The sequence below is a fragment of the Colletes latitarsis genome, chromosome 1 (genome assembly GCF_051014445.1).
Source record: "Colletes latitarsis isolate SP2378_abdomen chromosome 1, iyColLati1, whole genome shotgun sequence".
NCBI lineage: Eukaryota > Metazoa > Arthropoda > Insecta > Hymenoptera > Colletidae > Colletes > Colletes latitarsis.
This window is the reverse complement of record NC_135134.1, coordinates 43,837,821-43,865,188: the sequence shown is the minus strand read 5'-3', so window position 1 is coordinate 43,865,188 and position 27,368 is coordinate 43,837,821. Positions and strand designations below refer to the sequence as shown.

At 36.9% G+C, this 27,368-nt stretch overlaps 1 protein-coding gene across 2 annotated transcripts in view; it reads right to left on the bottom strand.

The window, feature by feature from the left end:
- Positions 1-27,368, bottom strand: part of LOC143342147 (protein daughterless-like) — a 252,889-nt gene that overhangs the window by 151,498 nt on the left and 74,023 nt on the right. The window contains exon 1 of one of the 2 annotated variants that reach the window (XM_076765723.1): positions 10,338-11,342. The exons of the other annotated variant lie outside the window; for it this stretch is intronic. Coding sequence (XP_076621838.1) covers positions 10,338-10,523 — 186 coding nt within the window. The 5' untranslated portion in view covers positions 10,524-11,342. Of the gene's footprint in view, positions 1-10,337; positions 11,343-27,368 lie in introns of those variants that run through there. 2 annotated transcript variants of the gene reach the window in all.

Here is a 27,368-nt window from a genome sequence, read left to right as displayed (position 1 = left end):
CGAATTCCTGCAATAATATTCAGCGCTCGAACAACGAATTAGTCAAATTTATCTACAATTATTACGACGTGCAGGTGACCATAAAGAGATCATTTGTTCGACGTTCGAATGGAAGAACGACCATAATTCCTTCGTGTCTAAACATCGAAAAACAAAATTAAACACGATCGTCGAAATGATCGAGAAGCCCCGAGAAAAGTGAACCGTCGCGTGCGCCACGATTTGCATAAATTTCTGGTTTCGAAGCGAAATTTGTCGTCGACCGAGTCGATGGACAGGTGAAACGAGGAGACGTAACGGGGCCTATCGGTTTCATTCAGTCCCCCGTTTTCGGACGCAATTACGTCGATCTTCTGGTAATCGAACGGCGTCGATCCTTCCGGGCGACGATCGAACGCGGAGGATCGCTCGTAAAACAATCCCATTCGACAGCTTTCTCGATCTACCGGACGATCGTCTCGAATTTTCGTCTCAACCGAACCGCTGCACTGGCACGCACCGGGACCACCGTCATCGGCCACCACTTTCGCTTTCTCGTTTCTCCCATTCTGTTCCTCTCCGTCTTTTTTTACTCTTTCGCTGCGTACCCACGGATACGTACGACGATCCAACGAGAGAAACGCGTGTCATTTTTTTTACAAACGAGATTAACCTTTTTCTTAGATTGTTAAATGAGGATTTCACGTCGCGTCAACGCGTGAGGTTCTTAGCGACAAGCTGGAAAGGCGCTACGAATAGACGCGATAAACCAATTACGTTAACTGCATCCAACTACGGATTCCGGGACACAATATCGTTCGTACGACGCCACGAAGTGGATGTCTCGCGAATCTGTTTTTCAGTACAACAGAGTATCCATTATCCGAGGTGCTTTGAACTTTTCGGTAGAGATATTTAAGACAAGACGTCTATAGAACGTAACAGCAAAAAAGAAAAGATCTGTAACTTCTTTATTAAACACTTTTATAGCCGTGATTTTAATATTTACTTTATTTATTTCGTAACATTACGTTTTCCACTGTCTGAGAGAACTTGTGTTCCTAATCTAAAGAAATGGCGGGAATGGAGTACAAACGTTAATTTCCCAAAAATCAATATAGAGTAAAAATCCATCCGTTTAATGTATACACTTTGACGAGTAAATTTTCTTCGAAAGTGCACACGATTGAAGAGTGAGCTTTGTTTGGTAGTATTCCCAAGTTTTTATTGCATATTTATGTTTGACTGCATGCTTTTCATAATTATTATATAATGGTATATGCAGGGTGTTTAGCCACCCCTGGGAAAAATTTTAATGGGAGATTCTAGAAACCAAAATAAGACGAAAATCAAGAATATCAATTTCTCGACTGAGGCTTCATTAAGAAAATATTAAAAAATTTCAAATCATTCTGAAAAAATTATTTTTGGCTGCGGGGCTCAATTACAATAATTTTTGGTGAATACACAAATCCTTGAAATCTTACTCACTTTCGAGAAAAAAATTCGTGTAGGTACTGAAATTTTTAGACGAAATTAAAAAATTTCAAATCATACTGAAAAAATTATGTTTAGTTACAGGGGTCAATTACAAGCATTTTTGGTCATTACACATACCCCTGAAATCCTACGGATTTTCGAGAAAAAAATTCTTTACCGAAAATCTAATGTGAGACCAGAAATACTTCCCTGAAATTTCATGCGAATCTTTAAAATGTCATAACTTCTGAACGGATTGGACGATTTTAATGTTTAAAAACGCAATCGACGCGTATTTTGGCGAAGAATATATAGAAATACCAAAACTATTCGAAAAGTTGTTTCTTAACACCGTAAAATGAGAAAAACCCCCCTAAAACTGGTCCAATTTTCAAACGACCATAACTCCTACAATAGTAAAGGTATCTCATTGAAATTTTTTTCTGAAACAGAGCTCATGAGTACCTACGAAAAAGTATTAGACAACTTTTCTGTAGAGCGTAAAATAAATTTATTAAAAATAAAAAACAAATTAGATACTATATTATTCTAAAACTTACGTGCAAGCGTTAATAATTTTTTAATTATCACTCTATTATTCGTTCTATTTGTACAATACTAACTATTACTTAAAGCATAGTAAGTCATTTTGCCCGAGTGCAACAAATTCATTCCTGCGGTAAATTAATTGTATACGTACGACCGTACTCGTCAGAGTTAATAATCAAATGTTGTCCCGTACAGAGGTATGAAAAAAAAAAGGATCGAAAAGTTGTAAACGCTTCCGCGATCGATGGTTTCCAGATGAACCTTATACGGTGCGAATTGCGATCGGATTTCCACAAACTGTCGAACCGGAGTTGCGAAACGATATTCCTCGCCGGGCCACTTACCAACCCGCCGGCTAATTTAAACGTTTAATTGCGACGTCGCTTTCAGGGGAAAAATGAACGGGCTCGCGAGCGCCCTCTCGGCTAATTAAGTTCGACCCAAAGAGAGATAACGCTCTCATAACGAACGCGTACCGCGCTTTTTGTCGTATTTTTACGCGGCCTCCTCCTCCGATGACTCGGCCAAGATTTTACGCCCGACAAAGCCCGAAAAAAAGCTCCACTCCAGTGCACCGTGGCAGGGTGTTTCGAACGTTGCGGGTACCGTACCGGATACGAGCCGAGAGAGAGGGAGGAACGCGGACCGGAAGTGACTGGTCTTACGACTCGATCAAAAACTGGTTTCGCCAGACGCTCGAAATCGAGATCGGTGGAAGATAAAAAGAAAAAAAGAACGCATCTACGGCGTATCAACTGCCAAATACAAAATGTTCCTCGAACAAATTGAGGCTGTCTCGCTACAGCGATCGATGAAAGTATTCCAACGCTTAAATTCATGATGTTTTAGCGGATCGAATATGCACTATTAAACCGAAGTGTTTAAAACAATATTGTATGTGTTGTAGTAAGTCCAGAGATTGTGTTGATAAAATTAAAGAGTAATTTGACTATGTACAGTGGTGATCATTCAAATGACAAATTTAAAGTAAAAATGATATTAATAATAAGTGGGGACATTCGTGAAGTCGATTTGATGAAATGGGTAACATTTTTATTTAGATAAAAGTTTCGAGTATCGAATAAAATAAAACAATCTTGTATTCGTTCCTTGTAGAGTAAAAATTCAAGTTTCAATTACGGGAATATAAAATATTCCACAATGGCCGAATAAAACTATCTGTCTAATGGAATAAATGTCACAAATAGACCGCTGCAAGTTGGTTTTATTTGTCATTTATCGTTCGAATGAAATTTTAGAAGACTTGAATTAAGGATCGATCGGTCACTTCGGAGAATACTATCACAGGTTTCCTTGTAAAATTCAGGTAGCACTAATTGTCTCTTAAAGCTTGTTAAGGGTGATCCTTCTTTTTTAAAGAAGTTAATTACGAGCAAACACATTCCCGTTTAAATGAATTCGTGAATAAGCAAAATTACAAATTTTCGGGATCTGAGAATTCAAGAGCTTTGCGTCAAAGACCTTTACAAACACAACGAGCTACCGATTATTGTAACTAATATGTTTCGAGATAACGAAGACAATTAATCTTTTAAAAACGGAATTATTTTTAGCTTCGGGAAAAATTATATAATAGGTCATAGACAAACATTGATAATAAGCTACAATTTGAAATGTAATTTTGAATAAATCAGACTTTATAAATATTGATACACGAGTACGTGTGTAACCTTAGAGCGGAGATGGACAAAGGTATACAGATACAAATTTCGAATAATGAATAATAAGCAACTTTTAATCCATTGTTTGCTCGATAATTTATAAACTGAATTTTTGTCTCAGTGACTGTTCGACAAAATAAACGTTGGGAGTAAATCTCTATAACTATGTGTTTTATTAGTTATCTATCGTTCAACTAGAATTTTGTAGAAGGATCGAAGAAATTCTGCCAAAATTACGTCTCAACTCGTTTCTGTAACTCTATAAAAATTATCCAAGTACAATAATATTTTACGAATTCTTCAACTTTTTATTTTAACGCAAACAAAACTTTAATTATCACGTATTTTCAATTTCAAATTATTCCAAAACATAATTTTAATGCAAAATTATAAGTGAGCAGTTTACAACGTATTGTATTTTTAAATAGCCATTGCAGGAAATGATCTCTCCTGAAATGACTTTAAAATTCTATTATGAAACGTAGCAAACTAATAATGTTCTTATCTCGTTTCAATAATACAAGCATTAACCTACTGGGAATGCCAGAAAACAAATGTTCGCGTGAGAATGGATTCTGAAGTCGTTGCTCCGAACCACAACGCTAACTAGTAGAAGAATGGATCGCTTCATCAAAAGAATAATTATTATGGAATTGCGATGAGTAACGTTCAAAAGATATTAAACTAAAAATTTAAATAAATTCTAGCAAAACGCACCGATGCCAACAAAATTGAATAAAAATCGCAATCTATACAAGATACGATTGACATTAAAGATTATTTCACACTCTCAAAATTTGTCAAGACTTAAAAAATCGTTTAAATTCGAAACTATGAAGACTATCGAGATTTACGACTTCGAACGTTTCGAGTCATTTCAAGAGAAAAATTCGAACGCGGAATTTCTAAGGATGCAATTCATTGCAATCAATTTTTCTTTATAAGAAAAAATATTTACTATCGAAAATGTTAAACTGTACAAAATGATAAAACCAACGAAAATCAAGTGTCAAAATTGATAATACACGATAATCTAGACTCATACCGACTTTACGCTATTTTTATTATTTTTTTTTTAACATAAACAAATTTCTGTTTTCCCTCTTGCGCTCTAATAACTACGAGATGATTATACTTAATTCCAAATCAAACTTCTGAAAGATTAAAAATACTTTTATAATTTCACGTTGAATCTACAAAGTGATATAAAACCATATTTAATCTTCGAAATTAAATTTTGAATTAATACTTTGTATTATAGATGTCCATTCACATGTGACTGAACATGTAATATAAATTGTATATTATACTAATTTTCTTCGAAAGGTACCTTACGTTCTTGACAAAATAATATAATCAATAGATAGTTCTGGTACACAATTTATTTCTGAACGTGTATTTTTACTGGTCACCGTAAACATCTTCCTTTGGACATTTTTCTGTCGCAGGACTATGCATATAATTCAAAACTACAGTTGTCATTTTACCGTTGGACGACTTTCTTGTCTTATCCTCTTTCCTCTCCGTAATATGCAAATTTGTATGCAAATCAACTTGTGATTTGCCCGAGCTCGTTTATTCATATAGTAAACTATGTAAATTTTTACACGGCTGCTTACATATTTTTCTTATTATTTTACGGTTTCTAGTTTGTAATATACTACGTTCTTTTATTGTTCTGTTATATGTATTATTCGTTTTTACTTTATGTTACTATTATTTTTAATTATTCCGAAGAGGACGACATTTCACGTAATTGAAGCGTTACTTGGGTGGTTCATGAATTCTTCTCGTTTGTTTCGGTACTATTTCTGCGCGACTTTTGTAACCGAACGTTTCGTTTTTAAATTCGTTTCATTTAGATGGATAATACATTATGAATAGAAAAAAAAATATTAAAACTACGACGACTCCGTTCAACGTTTATCAAGGAATAAAGAAATCGCTTGAAGCAACTAAAATTCAGTTTGGGTAGGGGGGTACAAACCCCCTTCTTGTATCTGTCACTTCTTGTCGATAATACTTGGATTTCAAAGTTAGAAGGCACGCTTCTGAACAATTTTTTTAGGATTTCCGATCAAAGAACGTGTAGTATCATTGAGCAATCGGTGTTTTTCTTGCAATTGCCAATTCAAGGAAGCTGCACCAGTAGCTTTTCGAATAATGGCCTGACAGCTGTCGATCTGACGCCACAGGGACTCTGCTACTGTAACGTGTTGTCTCGTGTCGTGACGTTCGTCTTTTGTAATTGCGAGGCTTTTGTTGCGCTTAATAAGTCGGGTCTCGAGTCTCGAAGAAGCGAAAAAGGGATCGAAGAACGGAAACGCTTTCGCAACAATCGATACCAGAAGACAAATTTCCTCTGACGATAAAAAAACGACGAGAAAATGACGTGAAATTGGGTTACATCACAAAAGTATCAAACATTCACAACATCAATAAATCTCGTCGATTCACTTCGAATTTGTACTACATTCGACATTTCAAAACAATGCTTTTGGAATCTTTGTAAATAGTAGAGACGGGTCGAAAATCAAAATCGAATTCGAAACTTTTGCGAAAACTCTCGAAATCCGGAGTTCTTAGAAACTTTATTTTATCAAAATCTAAAATATTAGCAAATGTTTTTTTTAGAGAATCTGACAATATATATTAAAAAGAAAAAAGAGTAACGTTTTGCTTTCGTATCTAGAAAAGATGAAGAGTGGAAAAGTGTGATTATTTTAAATCACAAACAAAAGAAACTTCTTTTTACAGTTGTTTGTGTTTTATTCTTGTTGGGAACAATTTTATTGAAAAATATATAATACTGACGGTATGTTTTGGTTGATGAATACAGTCCTTTTTCAGTATGAATATTTAAAATTATATTCAAACGGAAACTGTATGTATTTGTCAGCATTTGTAACGATTTATAACAAAAATGATGTTCGTTATGTTATATTGTGTATAAATAAATATGAAAAATATTCATATTAAATAATTTATCAAACAAGCACGTTACGAAAACAAAATGAAATAAAATCCATAAATGAAATAAAATAGTCCATATTCATTTAAAATTTATGTAATTGATGAAGTAATATGTATATCGTTCTTTTTTGCATCCAATTAAACGCTCAGCTTTTATATTATACACTTTTCAATAAAGCTGTTCTCACGCCCAAACAATTCAACATTTTATTAAACACTTGGAGAACGAAAAAATTATATCGCCCGGTGACTATAATTTGATTTACATATTTTTTTAAATTGTTCAACTCTAATTATTCAATCGATGTTTCAACCTTTATTAAATAATACAAAAGACAACATAGTAAACGAAAATTAAAACACAATAACAAAACTTAAAAAGATTTAAATAGTTTTTTAAAATAAAAAACAAAAGCTATTTTCCATTCTGTTACTTAATGTAAATAATTATATGATTTACATGAATCATATGTTTATGTTACTGAAGAGGATCGTACAAAATTGAGTCATCGAACTGTTTAAGATAATTTCAAAGCAATGCTTGAAACAACACTTCTGAATATTAATTTTCCACCAAACGACAATCCAAATTCTTATACAGAAAGATCCTTGGCAAAATGTGTTACAAATAAAATGGCACTAAAAAAAATAACTATTAAATTTTTTAAATCAATTCCTTATAGATTATTACAAATAGATTATATTAATTTCTGTAAATACTTTTACAAGACGATATCAGTTTGAAGTGTCGATCATCGATGACCACCATGGAAATAAATGTGTTAACATGAATTTTGAATAAACATTTACTTCGAAACTAGCAATATTCCATAGAATTTATTAATTACTGTAAATAATTTTACAAGACGATATTGAAGTGTCGATCATCGATGACCACCATGGAAATAAATATGTTAATATGAATTTTGAATAAACATTTACTTCGAAACTAGCAATATTCCATAAAATTTATTAATTACTATAAATAATTTTACAAGACGATATAAGTTTAAAGTGTTGATCATCGATGATCACCATGGAAATAAACGTGTTAACATAAATGTTGAATAAAGATTTATTTTGAAACTTGCAATATTGGTGTCTAAATACTTTTGCGACCAACTGTAGTCGCGATACGAAACGCGCCACGAAACGTTGAGAAGATTTATCGAACGACGGGAAACTTCCGTAGGCGCGATTAAGTAGAAATTAAAGTCCCAACCCCGGAAAAGGAGAACCGCTGCTACCAGTCCATAAGCCAGAGAGGATCTAGCGCGGACTGTACTGAAGTAATGTACAGTGCCGTGCAAAACGGCAAAGCGGGACTACACGGAACACACAGTGGCCTCTCTCTTCCTATCTCCCCGTCTCTCTCGCCGTCAGGGTGACAATGGTGTGCAAAGGAGATTAACAAACAGAATAAGCTAACGCATAATCGCATTATTTCTGGCTAAGCCGCATTTAAATTAGATAGAAATTCCATTTAACGAAACAATGCAGGGATGACGATGAGTCACTGCTGCCATACGAGTCGAAATAGACGTTCCCTAGCGTTTCTGATATTTCTTAACGCCTGATTATAATTACTAAACGTCTCTGTTACGCATTGGTGGAAACAGAGTTTAGCAAATTCACCAAAAATGAAAATAATATCGTGGTACATGAATAAGCAAGAAGATGGTTCAAACTCTTGTCAAAACCTACCCCTAAAATTGGAGTATCATACCCTTGGAAAATTGCGTGAAGTAAATAACACACCACGAACGGTGTTAATAAATTTTGCATCGAAGACGTACAGTTACGATATGTGTAAGAAATAAAACTGAAATTAGAACACGTAAATATGTGATCAAGACGGGGGTAAAAATTCTTTTGTTAAAACCTAACCTGCATTGGAGGATGCTACTTCTAAAAATTGTAAAGAATAACTGACATATCACGAATAAAAGACATAAATTGTGCATAAAAAACGAGTAGTTTGAATGTACATGTGAAAAATACAATGAAATTAGGTCACATACGTGTTTAAGAGGCTAGGTATGAGTAAATTTCGATTGTCAAAATCTAACCTGCTATTAGAAATCATGCTCCTGCAGAGTTGCGAAGAATAAATGTGTTATATGGATCTATGTTTTACTAATAGTTAATAACTTTGCTAGTTAAAACTTTAAAACGAGGGAACCATGTTTTTAGAGTACTAGGAAGAACGTCCCGCGTTCCAAGAACAACAAATATAAACTGTGCATTAGAGATCAGCGGTTCCAATATATTAGTAAAAGATAATAATTATTTAAATAGTTTCATGGTTATATTAATTACAACAATAATTGTGTATTACAATTATGTGTTTAATTATGTAATTAGCATTTCATTTAATTTTTTCTGTATTAGAAAAGATAGAATGAACGTTACAAGTGACGAATATATACTAGAAAAAACAAAAACTACAATTGAATCGTTATCCACGGATACAATTTACTAAAAATCTAACCAGATCTCGAGACAAGAATGTAGAACCTAAATATAACGTTTCATTGAAGTCTATTCAACTGTTAATACGTAACCGAGTTGACAGACGAACATCCCAAAATACATAATACGTATGCATGCAAATTCAGAAATAAAATGTTTTTTTGACAGTCGAAATGTAATCAAGAGGTCTTGGAACTTGCTTTTTTTGTCACAATTACTGTTTCAAAATTTTATGCGAATAATAGATAACCAATAAAATCAACCTATTTGTATAATAAACTGCTTGTAAATATTTGCAACAGGCGTACAGCTCAAATGTCTTAAAATATGATTTGTAAAAAAAATTTTTTTATCAAAATCTGTCTCGATAATACTTCTTTACAGTTCGAAAACTAAAAGTTAAGATACATGGAAAAATTTTGTTGTTAAAATCTGATGGAAATTGGATAATCGTGCTTTTGAGAAAATATGAAGAATAAATCACACGCAAAGAACGTGGTAAATAAATTGTTCATCGAAAATCACAAATTCCAATACATGCGAAAAAATATAAACAAAACTGATATATGACATATGTAAGAACTGAAATGCAACTAAAAATCCTGCTATTAAAATCTACCCTCGATTCCAACAATAAAAGACAGGTCTCGTCTATCTCGCGTAAACTAATTCTATGTATTCTTCGAAAGAACTTTCAGAAGCAGAGTTTTCTAGAAAAGAGAAGAGAGAAAATAACAATTTAGGGGTGAAAAGTAATTGTTTAGAATCGCTTGTAATTTTTGTAGTTGATCAAGATTCGAAAATTCTGCAACAACCAACGCGGGTTGTTCGGTAAAACAAAAAAGAATGACCGACGTGCCCGCCCACGTGACGTCGGCCATGCTCGTGACGTAATCCTGACGTCAGTGGACCGATGGCGTGCTCCGCACGCCCCGTCGAATGCACAGATAATATCGTAAACTTGCTCCTATTTTCAATCGACGCACAATCGGATTTACGAGGAAATCCTGTGCACCGTGAAAACCCTCCTAGATTGAAAGGAATTCGTTTCCAACTGGCGTATCCGGTCTATCGTTCCAAGAGGGCGAGCCAATAACCCCGAGGTAGAAACCTCGTTCGCGAGTAAAAGTTTCATCAAGAACGAGATCGTCCTCGCAGGTACGAATGAAAATCTAACGATCGTCTCCATGATTTTCCTCTTACCTGCGCACCACCGCCAACGATCGACTGATAGGCTGATTGAAAGACGCTACCCAGCTGCGTCAGCCCGTCATCCTCCATCTGGAACATTATGTCCGTACCCGGGGAGCCGTTGTTGTTCAGATTGTTGTTGTTTCCCATCAGCTTCTCCGTGCTGACGATGTCGCGCAGTATCGTGTTCGACTGCATTTCGCGGCTACGAGTACCGGCCGCGGGCAACGTGTCGCCTAACCCCGATGGTCGCGTTCGCTATCAAATCTGGACAACGATCGCGGGTCGTTCCGTACTTATCGCTCTCATCGTCCGTCAGAACTTGACAATAATCTGCACTCGCGTCGAAGCAGCGCGCTATCGGTAGCGGGAAGCTTCGTACGAATTCCACTCTGTAGAACACCTCGCGTCACGTACGACCAATTTCCCAGAGCATATCAGAAACAGAGGGGGTCGATGAACAGAAAAAAAAACAAAGAGCTCACGGCTGCGAACACCACGCACTGACCAGTTTATGGAGCACCGGGATGGATATATCACGGAAACAGAGTCATCGGGGACTAGGGTCGCGCACGTTTTCGAAGGCAACAGAGGGCTCAAGTCATCGACGCCGCCGCGTGCCACGAGGACGCATCGCGTAGCCGCACTACGATTCACCCGCGCGTCCCCGCACCATTCTCCACGCGGAGCTGCTTTCCGATCGCTTCTCGAACACCTGTTTAGCAACGATCGCGGGTACCCGAGGATCGAGCGAACCACAACGCACCAGTAAACTACGCCTCGATGCGAGAAACGCTCGCAACGCCCGGCCAGCAGAACATTCAGTCCACGATACACGCGTCGCACTTTCGGTCCACGCGAGCACTCGACGCACTCTACCGGTCACCAGAATTTGTCGTTCCACCGTCGAAGGAACGCGAGGAGAACGTGGAAGTAAACGACGAGATCGATCGGAAGGAGGCTAGCGACGATGAGCGTGGAAACAGGCGGACGAGATCCACGTAAGCTCCTTCCTATACGGGGTACGCGACGAGACTGACGCTTCCTAAGGGGAGGCGGCCGCCCCACCCCTCCCCTACCGACGATTCCAGCCCCCACCACTTTCACCGTCGCGTCCCCACTACTCGCGGCAGGCGCGCGGCTAGCGATGGAAGCTCGAAATCTCTTTCTTCCGAGTTTTCGAACAAGCTGCTTTTTAGGATCCAGTGGTTCTCAAGGGGGTATTTTTAGTGTCATCTTTAGGAATTTTTTGTCAAGAAAACCATGACTTTTAAAGACGAACGTTTCGTCGCTCTTTTTTTTATTTATCTTTTGGCTATATGCATGAACTCTGTCATGTACGGACGAATCAATCTTTGGTTCTTATACTTCACTTTCCTATTTGTGAATATATCTGATAAGATACTTTTATCGTTTGGGTCGTACAAACCTATAGCCACAAATCAAGAAAAATTGATTTCCTTAATACATACGTAATAATTCAATGAATTAAAAGAGAATTTTACATATGATAAATTTTTAGATGCAGGTTAATTATCAAAAGATCCCATTACGAACGAAAGGAGTCGATCTTCTAAAAAGTTATATCCATTCTTGAAATAATTTGTGTAATACAGTTAGTCAAATATATTCAGTATATTATTCATATCGGTATATTTCAATTATTTAACGCCGCTATCAGTTTAGCTCTTGTTGATCAAATGACATTTAAAAACATTACTGTTTATGTGAAAGCAGAATATTGTCACGAATCGCTACGTGTGCTGATAAGAGTTAGTTGTTACTGAAACTCGGAGCATGTTGTTACCGTAACAATTTGCCCCACTTGCTTCAACGCAAATATGTAAATAGTTCTGCTTGTATTTTAAGATGCGAACATATTAACGAAAAACGAAAAGGGGTTCCGCTTCTATTAAAGTTATGCGTTAAGCCGCTGAAACTGTCGTGCAAGAATCTTCGTAAAATCGAAACGTTTAGCCCCTATCTCTCCTATTCGGTTATTAACATAAAGGTTAAATAATAAGGGTTCCTACATAGAGGTAATAGAACATTGAATTATCATAGCCACTATGTTTGTTGCCGAACTGTTGCCGATTTCAAAGCAAACGTGCGTGATTTTTTGACGATTTATGCGTCAGAATCATCGAGAATTGGGGTGGTCCTATTTACTTCACCAAATACAATCGTGATTCTCATTTACATGATATTTCATGTATAATGTCATCGAATGTATCAGGTTATCCTTTGTAGTATTCATTTTATTTAAATTCAAAGTTCTATTTCTCTTATTGAAAAACCTGTTACAGTGAACGTTGAATATATGCTCGAATTGATCTACGGTGTAAATGTGTGGTGCTCATCCCCACCACTGACGAGAGATTCTCTTTTACTCGCTGTCCATTTCTATAATCAGAATCGATCCATCTCCGCTATAAATGCCTCGCTTGGGGTCCCAATTTTCGGGCATACGTCCAACTTTTACCGTAGAAACGAACCGTTTCGTTTTGATTTTCCGATCGATAGTGTTTCAAAGCCATCGCTAAAAACGGGCCTCTCTCTCGGTCCCGAAGAGAGCACGTATCCTCTTCTCCCCAACCAAACCGACCGTCGTCAGGCCTGCAGCGTTTTGGCTTTGCCTCTTTCCTCTCGCCGCGTCTCTCGTGCACGGCTCACAGGAAGCAACCCCTAGCGCGAAGGGCCAGCGTTTTTGCCCACGCTCTTCTCGTGTATCAACGAGACGAGCAGAACTACGAGTGTGGGTGGATCTCCGGCTATTCGTCGGCTGTGCGCCGTACTGAAAACATCGGTCCACTTGTTGAGTCGGAAAGAGAGGCGAGAGAAGGAGAGACGGACAGAGACGGAGAGCGCGTCTTCTCGTGCGCTGTGCACGCGAAAGCCCCGTTTCTTCGGGAGACAAAAATTGTTTCGAGGCAAGATTCGCCACTGGGTGGGACACGAATCAACCCTTTAAGGACAAGTATTTTTAGTTTGCTTCCCGATGGGTCGAAGAAGTACCAGTCGAACCACGGTTCACGAACTTGATTCGTTCCTGAAGATCGTTCGTCAACCAAAACTATTTTCCCTATTTTTCAGTTTTTTTTTTTTTTTGGCATAACTTTGCCAGTGTATTCTATAAGCAAACGTAAGACAAAAATGTTATATGAATATATAGGGTGTCCGGCCACGCGTGGGAAAAATTTTAATGGGAGATTCTAGAGGCCAAAATAAGACGAAAATTAAGAATATCAATTTCCTGACTGAGGCTTCATTAAAAAAATGTTAAAAAATTTCAAATCATACTGAAAAAATTATATTTAGTTACAGGGGTCAATTACAAGCATTTTTGGTCATTACACATATCCCCGAAATTCTACGGATTTTCGAGAAAAAAATTCTTTACCGAAAATCTAATGTGAGACCAGAAATACTTCCCTGAAATTTTATACGAATCTTTAAAACGTCATAACTTCTGAACGGATTGGACGATTTTAATGTTTAAAAAAGCAAACTACGCGTATTTTGATGGAGAATATGTACAAATCGCAAAAATATTCGAAAAGTTGGTCCTTGACCCCGCAAAATGAGAAAACCCCCATAAAAATGGTCCAATTTTCAAACAGCCATAACTCCTACAATTGTGAATATATTTCAATGAAACTTTTTTCTGAAGTAGAGCTCATGGGTACCTACAAAAAAGTATTAGACAACTTTTCTGTAAGGCGTCAAATGAAATTACTAAAAATCAAAAACGAATTTTTATGAGAAATCGACAGGGAATAGGTGCCTAATTTCCCGAGGAAAAAAAAAATTTTTAATCGTTCTGAAAAAATTATTTTCGGTTGCGGGGGTCAATTACAATAATTTTTGGTGAATAGACCTACCCCCATAATCCTACCCACTTTCTAGAAAAAAATTCAGTACGGGTGGAACTTTAAACGTTAATAACGTTTTAACGTAGCCTCCATCAACAAATTAGTATTCTTGATTTTCGTCTTATTTTGGCCTCTAGAATCTCCCATTAAAATTTTTTCCAGGAGTGGCCGAACACCCTGTATATGCTCTTAAACGTTTTATTAAGGAGTTATAACTAATAATACAAAATGATAAGGAGTATGAATATCTATACGTGCGTACATAAACTCTAATGTTTACTTGCTGAAGTAGTTGATATTGTCATTGATTTTTGCTGAGCTAATAATGTTTAATACTAAATTTTTTCAATTTTCCAATCGTGAATACACTGATATGCATTTCATTTATGGTTTTTGTCATGGAAATGCCCCAGTTGCATTTTTATGAGTTTTTGTAAATAAATAAATAAATTTTAGTCGTGATGTCAAGGCACTCCACGATACCAGTTAAGAGTTAACATGTAATTCTGTCACACGAACGCATCAAAGCGTTGGTTCTGAGTTAGAGAATGTGGCAGTCAAAGGATCAGTCTAATTTTTAAAAAATGAATTCCGCGTCTTTTGTATTTTGATTTTTTCTTGATTGTTTCACAATGTGCAGCATAACGATCAACCCCGCGCTGAAGCGTCACCAAACGATTCGTTGAGTGAAAATATATTATTATTTTGCTTTATTTACTCGCGGCGGAAGGCCCCCGCGACGATGCCGCGGTTTCGGAAAATCTGTCGCGGGAGACAAACGAGATACCTCCGTGGCGCCAAAGGTAGTGCTCGTTAGTTGGAAATTCGTGAGTAATTTTAGTGTCGTACCCACGCGACTGGCCGAAGGTATAAAATTACCTAACCTCACCTGACCCAATCTAACCCACTTGGCAAACGAACGAGAGTTCCAGTTTTCCCGAACCGAAATCCGGATATGACTAGCCGGACGTCGCGAAAGAAAAAGTTTCCTCAAGACACAGTGAATTCCTCCAAAGTATCAGTGGCTAGCTGGGGATCGGACCGTGACACTATAACAGACAGGTGTACGAAATTTGATCCCTGTTCTCATTCCTCGACAGGAAGATCGTTCGATTTTGTATACACTGGATGGAACGAGTTTATCGTAGACACGATTGAAATTTCTTAATTCGTTTACTGTTGTAACGAGGGACCAAAAATAACACTTATCTTAAAAATATGCATGAAAAAGACCGTTAAGAGAAAGTTGCTTGTTATTTAATTTAAGGTTAATAATCGTGAAATATAGAGCAGACTTCAATAAAAACATTATTTACGATCGAATCTTTTACTTGGTTGGAGTCGACGTTGTAATTTATATGATATAACTTCTGGTTCATATTATTGATAATCATAATGTAACTATTATGAGGTGCTGAAATAAATTTCGATCGCTTATAACCGTTTGTAACTAAACGTTTTAGCAGAAAAAATAATTTTTATTATTCTTAGCGATATATAATGATCTATCATGTAAGCCGAAGCATATTTCAATCATTATTAAAGGTTCGTGGATCAAATATCAAGTCAAAAGTTCAAAACTTGTTCCACGAAGATAATCTATATTAAGCAAAATGACGATAGTAATAAGAATTTAATGTTTTTCATAAGAAGACATCGAATAAAATATTATTTATGTTAAAACTCCATGTGTGTGTTCCTGCTATAATTTGTTGAAAATTAAATTTTAAAACTTACTCGTTGCACACAAATTTACAACACGCAAACGCGACTGAGTTTCACCAGAGAAGTCAGAAATACGTTTACTCGCGACTTCTGCGATGAATAATAATTGTAAAAAAAAAAATGTTCTTCGCCCTTTCAGGGGGGCTTTCTAGGGAATTTAAAATTTTATCAAATAATACGTCGTTCGTACTCGAAAGCTTCCTACGACGGCGCACGCATCACGAAATATTGTTTCGTCCACACTTCTTACGCCCTTCTTTGTTCTAATAATGGAAATGTGCATATTCGAGAAACGCGCGATCAATAATGTGAATCACTGTACGTAGTATGTATTCCGTTTCGAGTCCGTCGGAGCAACGACGGAACGAGTTGACATCAATCGTTGCCGAAGACCTTTCCATTGGAGACGCTCGATCCGTGTTTCGAACCCGAGGAACGAACAGCCGGGAACAGATCGATCGTCGATGGCCTCGAGATAGGTGCATCCGGGGCACAGGTACATCCTTCGGGAGTCTCGACGGATACGACGAGCCTCTAATGTCCCGAACATTTTTTAAATTAGAGAGACAATGCGCCAAATCGTGGAGATTCGACGGTAGAACAGTAAATCGGTGACAAAAGGATAGGCCCCAAAGGGGCAATAAACTACGAAGTCAAACTAGATGCCTGTGCCTTGCGAAGACGCCGGTCGTCAGGTGTAAAGAAACGTTCTATGCCGCTGGCTGGTACTGGTAGTAAAATACTTAAAAGCGACAGGTACTCCTGGGTTTCAGCGAAAATGAACCGAGCGTACAATGGGACACCAGCGATGTACAGTTAGGGAGGGACTGTCGCGTACCTGGGCCCATCCGAGGTTATCCTTCGGAATAGCCACCCGAAGTACATTTACGGTATTGTACGAATTAATGTGAACACAGGTTATTGCGTTAGAAAAATATTTTATTCGTTATAGAAGTAGTTTTATGGAAAAATATGGTATGTTGACTTTTCAATAAGGAATATGTCCTTTGACATCGATGAATTTTTTACTTTTAATTATTCTTTTCTTAGTGGTGCAATTCATTTTATGTACCCTATGGAGTTCAAATCCAGTTCAATAGGAAAATTACTTTGGCATTAAACTTTGTTTCTACGAGTTAACGTGAACACAGGTTATTACGTTAGAAAAATATTTTATTCGTCGTAGAAGCAGTTTTATGGAAAAATATGGTATGTTGACTTTTTAATAAGGAAAATTACTTTGGCATTAAATGTTGTTTCTACGATTGTTTACATTTTGCATTATTCATAATTCGCTCCAGTATCTAGAGTAATAGTACCTATTTTTAATGACTGTAATATTTTGACTTCGATCCAACGAAGACTACATAAAAGTTATCATATTCATCGCGGATATAAGTTGCTTTTTAGTCAAAGAGTCGTTCGAGTAGAATGTTATCGAGATCAGAGAATGTTCCATTACCATTTGAACTATCGTTAACTAGACAGGATACTTAGTTAAAAGCAGCTGCGTTTTATGCAACACATTTCGAGGCAATTAACGAAATTATTCAATTTGTTGGCTACGGTGATGCTGCTTCAATTGCAATCGTGTAGGAAGTACTAAAACACGGGACTCTTCCGTTGGACTTGGCCAAAATAAATGCAAGGGTACCGTGAGAAAATACTGCAGGATAAAATAAATATCACACGACGTAATTATTACAAGCTAAGATATCTCAATTAAAGCTATGTGTAATTTAAAATAAAAAATAGACATAATTTGGGCTAATTTTTGTTGAGGGCAGGGAGGGTGCTTTCCCACGATTTATTTCGTTAGAAAGAAGAAACTAAACAATTCTAATATAATATTAAAGAAATGTTTAAATATGATTATTTGTGATATTCTATCAATTCTAGGAATTGATGAGAATGATTCTGCGAATAATAACGAGGGAAAAAATTGCGAATATTAGCAAGAGATCACTGTAATTACCTTTTTAACTAAAAGTAAAATGATTATTTTTCTTTGCGTCGTTTTGTTCTAAAAAATAAAATTTTTGCAATGTCGATTATTATCAATAAATATCTTAAAATACAGTTTTAGTACGTATGCCTTTCTTTCGAATAATTGCCCTATTGAGAAAGACATCCATCATTAATACGATTTTAGCTGCGTTAAAAACTATGGGAGTGACTATAGCTCGAGAGACTATGACATTCATAAATAATAGAAATCACGATGAAGTCTATCGATCCAAGTGGCGGATATCCGACGCAGCAAAAAAGACCGAAAGTATTCGTTAAAGCAAACAATCTCAACAAGAGTTTTTTGAGAAAGTGGAGAGACAACTGTATAAAAAATATGAACAATTTTTCATTTCTTGGTAACAGTAATTAAATTTCGTCATAATTTATCTGTATAACTCGTCATTAAAATTATTGAAAAATTTATGTACCCGAACTACTATTTAATGACATAATTGGAAAATAATTATGCACTTCTTCGCGAATGACACATTTATCGAGAAATAAATGACTTGGATAATTATCGAAATAAACGTGATCTGAATTTCGTTTAACCCAATAACGATCAACTTCATTATCAATTCTATTTATTACTATTTTGCAAAAATTCTTACATGATATAGTCAAATAAATCGATATAATTTTAACTTGGACTACTTTCATAATCACGGACATACATAATCATCGTATGGAGATGAATTTTATTTTTTAACAATTAAAGTCGATCCTCGAATGTTCAAATAATGAGACTGCTTCTACTGAACTAGTAATAAAGAGACACAACAACGTTAAAAAACCTAGGTAATCCAGTAGAAGATAAATTATTAGCAGTTATTCTTTTAGCTGGTTTATGGCATGACTCTCGATAGTTTAAATACGAATTTAACCGCTGATTTAGTAAAGAGTAAATTATTACAAGAAGATATAAAAGTCCATGTTAGAGCGTTACATAGAAAAGACGTGCCAAAAACAATTTGTGAACACTGTATAAAATATTATATGTTTAATACAATCAAGAAGATTTATTTAACCACAATCTGGAACCAACAGCAATGATAGATTTCTTATTTCTTCTAACGTACATATTTGAAACATTACTTGTAACGAAATCGTACGATAAGTAATGGCGGTTCTACTGTATTTCACAAATTTAATTAGCGTGCCTAGACAACTCTGGCGGATCAGCTTAACTGTACGTATAAGAATCCTATCGGAACGTATTTTCCCTAAGTACAGCTTTATCTTGATCGAGATACATGTTTTACTCCGTATCAGATCCAAGCACTGCCGGAACGCAGGTTGGAGAGTCTCAAGCGTCGTGTTAACGACAGCCAGAAAATTCGACAAGTTTCAAGATAAATACAACAACGTTACAATATATCGTTGCGTAATTCCCATTCCGTTAATTCGGTTGATAAGTTGCAGCTGGACTGCTGTAAGATATACCAGATATACCGAAAATTCGATATATACAGTTTGTTCCTGGGTTAAATGCTCGAACTTGAGACACCAACGTGGAATCGTAAAAGAAACGAATTTTTTCTCTGGAACTAGCAAACGCTTCCATCGAGAGATATTTATTTTTGAAGCTATAAGAATATAGAAACGAATGAAATTGAAATAATCTAGGTTTATCCAATTTACCGATGAAAAAAACATCGCGTTCGCGAGTATACTTCCGGAGGAGAAATTAGTTTAGAGTTAAAGTGTACGCTAGAAAATAATACATGGCGGCCCGAGGGCTGCACGAAGATTCCCTGGACTCTCGCGGTGCACTTGCTGGGCATTAATATGGCCGCTGTAAATCTCGAAAGGTACTTGTCGCACCACTAGACTACCTTCAGATCACTGGCATATGGTGTACCCGAATATCATTTCGAAGCACCTTGTTCCTAGGAAAAATCAGCGCCCCCGAGGCATAAATGCGTACCACTGGGGGAAAAATACAGACTACCTACCTACATGTTCCCTTTGTCCGTTTGCTCTAGCCTCAAATATCGGACACATGGTTGGCTAACAGAAATTATCAGGTCCTTTTACAACGATACATTTTTTTATATAACACGTATTGATCAAAGCAGCGATGCATAACTCGCGTTTTACAACTTCGTGGCCCATTACGCTTTTGAAAATGTAATAAAAAATTTTATAAAATGAAAATTACTGTTTTTTAAATACCATTTTATTTGTATTTTTCCAATACGGTTGGAAAAATAGTAAATATATATTATTTTTTTGTTTGTCTGACAAAAGGGTCAAAACGTTTGGGTTTTGAATTAAATTTGATACTGACTTTAATTTTACAAATACTGGGTACTTTTTACTTATGGTAGGGCTGAAATATAGTCAATTTTTTCTTTATACCATTAACTTCGTATGAAACTTTATCGAAAATTATTTCTTCACAGTTTTGTAGATATCCTCACAACCGAAGAACAATACTGCTTGCACCCAATTAATAACTGTTTTAAAATTATTTCGGTTTTTACAACCATTTCAAGAACCAAAACCGCTACCATAACTGTTCTCAAACCCTGGTTCGAATTTCACGAATGGGCACTCGAACTTCCTGACTTAAATTCCATCGAGCACCTGTTTGTTAAAAACGACGATCATACCAAACACTAATTGCAAACAAAATTGTATGTGATTATATTTTCGCAAAAAATTAATAATCCTGAATCACTATATAATAGAGTCAAACGAGAACAGAAACGCTTGCAAGACTCTTCTTTCGTTTCTCGAAAAACAAAAGCGAACAAAACGATTACCGATTCACTTTTTGGTAACGAATCCTTCGAAAGAATTTTACGAGTAATCTTGAAGTTATGCCACGTATCTACGAGGGAGCAACTATCGAAAGGAAAAAAAAAGATGCGACATATAACCTGGCAGCGGGAAACGTTTCGTCACTGGCAACGGGCAACAAATAATTAGGTAACCTCGCCTGGCCAACTGTGTAAACTGCGGCTCCTCGCGATCATCAGCTCTCTGCGTTCTGTCCGGTCGGCTCGCGCGAAGACATCGAAAGTACAAGGAAGAGGAGAAGACAAGAGTAGGAGGTGAACGACGAGAGGAAGAAGCGGAGACGAGAAAGAAAGGTGGAGAGTCGTCGACCCGGACGCCTCTTCTCCTTCGTCGTCGTCGTCGTCGTCGTCGTCGTCGTTGTCGTTGTCGTTGTCGTATGGTGCCCCGTTCGAGCAGGAAAAAAAATCATAAGACCGCGGTCGTTGTCGGCTGATGTTCCTTGTCGAGCGTTCTCGCGAGGACAGGGCAAAAAGTCTCGCTCGCAAGAAGACGGAACTCCGTGCCTCGTGCCATTACGAGCCGAAGCGTCTCGCTGATATAATTAAGGTCAGTCATTAGATAACGCGAAAATTGCTCGAGATCGAAATTATATGATAAAATGCGACCGGGATGAAGCGTCGACGGTTTCCGGGGACCGAATTCTACTGGGAATATGGGCCTACCACCGTGGGGGCCTGCTAGGATCGAACAGTGTAGCTGTCGGCCATCTGAAAGTAATTAGCACCATTTTAAATTACCGGACGAACGCGTCACGATGCTGTCCGACGCGTTACTTTAACACTATTTCAATTAAAGATTATCGTTTATATAATGCAAAACAAAAATTTATAGAGACATAATATTATAATAAAAACTAAAATTGACTTGCGTTCTTTGCAAAGGAAAAAGCTATTCGAGATACGTTTTCTATAATATATTTAAAAATATTGTATGAAACTGTTAAATATCTGACGAATAAGACTTCATTTTTACTATATTAAAACTTATGTAGGCAAATATCAAGCTTATGTGCAATATGGTTTTTTAGTTGTGTGGTTATTTAATAATTATAATTTGTACTCTTTATATCGATGAATAGTGGCAATAATTTTGTGTTCAGTATCATTTCTTTATAAATTTTCCAACGTTTTCTATAATATATTCAAAAATATTGTATGAGACTGTTAAATATTTGACGAATAAGACCTAATTTTTACCTAATTTAACCCTTATGTAGGCAAATATCAAGCTTATGTGAAATATGGTTTTTTAGTTGTGTGGTTATTTAATAACTATAATTTGTACTCTTTATATCGATAAATAGTGTCAGTAATTTAGTGTTCAGTATTATTTCTTTCTAAATTTTTCAATTATAATTTTGTTTGACACATTGATTGCTAGACCAAAATCGTACAATTTTTTACGAGACTGAAACTTTGATTTTGAACAATTGCAAATAACTAAAATTTCCCTTAATATCTCGAGAATTCATTTCTTTAATTTCACAGTGAAAATTTGTGTCACCCATATATAGGTAACGTGACAGTGAAAGTGTTAAATATAATTTGTCTTATATAGGTACCCGGATAGCCTCAATTGCGCAAGAAGCGTTTAATTATGATTGCAGCTCATTTATTTCAAAATTATTTGCATATATTTCTTTCTCATAAAGCGTGAGTCGATGTAAAAGTGTTTAAATAATGGAGAATTAAGGCAATTTTGCAGTATTTTGTCAAGACCATATAAAATTATTAAAAGCAATATTTAAATGAGTACCATTGCCTGTATAGGTTTTTTACACAAAATTTAATTCTCTCTTAGATTTATATCAAGAATGTTTTAGAACCTTTACAAATAACAAATATTCAAGAAATTTACAAATAATATATATATATCCTCGGCTCAAGATCTGAGATATTCAAGGTATTTAAGTTAAGTGGAACGCTCTATTTATCGGAAAAGCAAAAAACCACAGCCATCCTTATCCATTGCCCGATTTCTTTCAAAATTGAAACAGTTCTTGAATTGAGAAAATTGAACAATGTAGGTTTCTTCTTTATTCGAAAGATAGCCAAACGATTGATAAATGAATCAATTGCACACAAAGTTTATTAAAAATGCGTGAAAAGTATAGAAAAAGCCATTGTACAATCAACGACTTAAATCCAAAGAATTGTTACGTCTAATAGCCGTGTGCAATATTTGTTAAGAAATTCGTTAAAAATACGGTAAAAACCGCTATACAAGCGGCAACATAAAACTGACAAGGTGTGATTGTTATCGAATTTTTAAAGAGACATAAACTGCAAATAAAACTGCTAATGAAGTAAAAAAAAGTTTTGAAACTGACGTCGACTGCACGATGTGTACCGCAAATATTGCAATAAGATACGGTTAAAATGAACAAAAAGATTAATAAAAACGGACCTGAAATGGCCCATACACGTTACGATTTCTCGTACGAAATATAGTACAAGTCACAATGACAATTTTAACGAGTTTCTGTAGAACCTGCGGAGCCATATAAGAAATTAGTTGCACACGTCACTATCTGTCGTACGATGTCGATCGTTGATACAATTTTTTTTTAACGAAAATCTTAACGTGCACCAGTATCTCGTACAACTAGCGGTATAAGATGATCGAACGAAATGAAAGTATGGCGCTGCCGTAAAATTTGCCGTACAAGTGCAATGAACGGTCAATTGGACCATATATGTATGTATGTTTATTCAGCGACCAAGTGGAAAAATACTTCGTTCGATTTCAATATAATTTCAATTCAATCTTCCACTTTAATTTTCTTCGCACACTGAAACGAAACATTTTTGCAGACGATTCTAACTTACAAAATATTCTAAATTATAATAAAAAATTTTTCACGTCTCACGATGTCATACAGAAAAATACTGTTTTTCCCCACGTATCGGTGAATTGTAATATTAGCACGGAATATACAAGATAATGATAAATATCATTTCAAGTTAAATTCCTAGATAAATCTTCTCGTCCAACAACGTGTCAAGGAACAGGGTCCCAGAAGACTGAAAGACACTTTGATCGATCAACTTTAAACAAAATTCAGGAGATTTTCTCTCGTTATGGCATATTTCGACTCCGTGAGGGTTCCAAGTCATCAACTTGACTTAAAGAAACTTAATTTCTGTTTGCTGATGTAACGCATAATAAAAGAAAAAGATCCTCAAAACTATTTCGTTTATACTTTGTATTTGCTGAAACCGAGCTTCCGTAGATTAGACTACGATGACCGAAACGGCAATACTATAGCCCGAAAAATTCGTCCAAGCCGTTCCTATTACGTCACCGAGGAGGGAGGTGGAACGATGGCAGAAAGAATCGCCGCGAATACGGAGTTCCATAAAAGTGATTTAATTTCCTGGTACAACTCGTTCGAGCGCGCGAGGGTGAATGGCTAAAAGGTAATAGTTAATAACAGCGCAGCTGAAAAGGGGATTCGGTAATCCGCTTCTAATTTCTAAAACAAAGAGCGACCGTACGCCGGGAGAAAGCGAGAGGGCGAAAGAGAGTCCGGAATACGAGCGTAGAAACGATAAGAGAAAACGAGACGACGCTAGATGGCGAGAGAGAAAGAGAGAGAGAGAGAAAGAGAAATATTGTCTCGTTGAGGCGAACCCGAGATCCTGAGTTGGGTGGGTTTCAGAGGGGGTAGAAACGGTAAGGGTGGATGTGGAAAGAGGGCTGAAATTGGGGGCGGTCTGAGAGGAGGGGAGCCCAGGGTTCCACCCTGGAACACATTAACTGCAGGGCGACGGGGTATATAGAGATGGTTTGGGGTGCGACGCCACTGGCGTAAGCTCGATAGAAAACGGGATATTGCTCTAGGGCAAGGAGACGGCTTAATCTGACCTTTCTTGCGAGTCACGGAAGTGTACTCGAGAGTACTGGGCTTTTGTGTACACGAAACCAGTGTTTCTCAAACTTTTTTCACCCATCTGGGCCAAGTACCGACTCGGGGGCCCATTTAGCCACTCCCATAACCTCCTCTTTTCTAATAGATTATATTCGTCATAATTATATTTACTTTGCGTATACGACACGTCGGATTTTATGAAGGATATTTAAGATTTACAACACTGAATTTATGAAACTCATCGATTCGACTGGTTTCAAATTCCATATTTAACCCTTACGTCGATAACCAGGAATCAGGGTAGCGTTCTTGTCGTAATATCCCAAAATTGCGTTGGATACAAGGACTTCAAATATAATTACGCGCTTGTTGAATAACCGAGGGACCCGAGTACCCATATAACGAAAGCTATAGTTAGATCTATTATAAATAGTATCATAGGAAAGTGTTATCGATAAGTAATACAGAATATCAAATTTTTTATTAAAACCATTTACTTTTAATGAAATGCAATTCTTGTGTTTTATAAATTAATCGTTGGCAAATATAGCTTCCTTTCTTTTTATTTACATCTCGTCATGCTCATATAAAATGTCGAATATTGTAGCTGGTTTGATTAGCATACTTCCGATTGCTAATTCTGTGGAAAGATGTATATGCTTGGGAATCTATGATACACGGCAGTTATTTGTTTTCCTTTTCAGAATACGATTATTACGTCGAGCATATTATGTAAAGAAACTAATGGTCATCTATTAAATTTTGCTACATGTATTGTATCGTTCTAACATTTGGTCTATCATGACAACACTAGATAAAGTTACACAATTTCTAATTTATCTTCCATTTAAAAAACGACAATATTCATATCTCATCATCTTTCAACACGTATAAACACACATGTCTATGAAATCCAAATAACGTGGAAAACTTTTTACGCAATTTCGATGCTACTATTTCTTTTAGAAAGTATATCTGTTGTTCGTCAATTACTACATAATTTTACATAGCAATGCTTATACAATATTAGATAATGTTTTGTTTACCATGTTGTCAATGGCAATCGTTAGTGTTGAGAATCTATGTAAAATAAATGTATATATTCTAATTAAAATAAAAACAACATTTTAAAGAGTTTTAACAAGAATATGTGCAATCGATACCCGTAAATCTAATTTATGAGAACTCTGTTAATAACAATAATTGTAATATGTAACACAAACGAGAGACGAACAAATAGTTCTTTTACTTTTACTTTTTACATCGAGGGTCTTAAATTCATTCGTACGTGCACTATGATCTCCGTTTTATTTCGGTTCCGTTTCGTTTTTATTTTCAAACCACGTACAAGCAAAAGAGACCGCGTGAACTGCAAACTTTCGAACGAAAACAAACCCGATCGCTTAATTGTCCTAAATTCGAACTCCTAATAATCGAACGTGCAAGGACAAACAAAAAAATTCCGTTTTGAGAGCTTAATTAAAACAGAATCGGCAAGGGATTCGACTTTCCGCAGACCTCGCGCGTCAGGAGTCCACCGAACGAGGAAATAAATCTCGGCCAGTCTGCAGCGGTTGCGTTCCGCGTTCCATCGTTACTTATCCTGTTAATTAAGCCACTAACGAAGGGTCAATTTTCGATAGATTTATGCACCGAGTAGGTGACCGACGCGGAAAGAATCACTGCGTGACTCCCCGCGGTGCCGGATAGCTCGTCGTTAGCGGGGGCCCCCGTATATCTAATCTCTCTAATTAATTCTTTTTAATTCGCTCGCTCCCAGCCGGTCAGAGACGCAGAAGAACCAGCCCAGCGGTCTCTCATTGTGAGATCCGCGAGATTAATCCCGATTAGCCTTAATCGAGGCTGTTCTAGCGGTGTATTCTCTCCTCCTCCCCCCCACTCTGCGCCCGCGTCCCGATCGATTGCGTCCAAATATAGATCGACCTAACGAATCTCGATCTGCGGAGCGCACGATGTATCCCGGCACGTCGATTCCTAGATCCTCGTTTGCGCCGCGCTGAAAGAGACGGAGAGAAACGCATAACACCGGTGTACGTATGTGCCCTGATACGCGAACGGAGCGGGTGTCCTAAAAAGGAGACGAAAGCCACCGACCGTATCGAGAGAGACGTGTCTCTCGTTTGCTCGCTATGCGCCATTCTATTTTCTTTTACCTCCCTTTATCGGCTCCACGAGCTACCGCGTGTCTTATCGATCGTTCTGCTCGCCAGAGGATTTTCATCGGACCGAGTAACTCCGTCGGGATTAAGCTCGCGACTCTCTTAGTTGTTACGACGCGAAATTAAGGAGGTTTCCCCGCCTCTCTGGCTCGAAAAATGCCCGACGTTTCGAATCATTCGAGAGGAAATTACGAGACACGACGAATCGAAACATTTTCGATAGTTGACCCCCAAAGATTTTGGTATTGCGATAAATCTTCTCCTGTTTTCACACACCCCTTTTAATAATCTGAGTTCGCGGGGATTTCTATGCAATGTTCATCGAAATAACTTGAACTTTATGCTAGTAATCTCTTTATAATATCAACCTTGCTTCCGATCCCAAGTGCAGTGGCGGCTATCCTGAACAAGAGCCTGATCATATTATCTGGCAATGTCCACGGTTTGATCATTGGCAGAAGTGAAATGATTGCTAAACTACGTTCATTAAATTTTTTCTTTCCCCCTTTACATGATTAACACTTTTCTTTTTCAACCAAGCATCTCCGCGCTAATGGTTGTTTTCAACTTTCTACAGAAG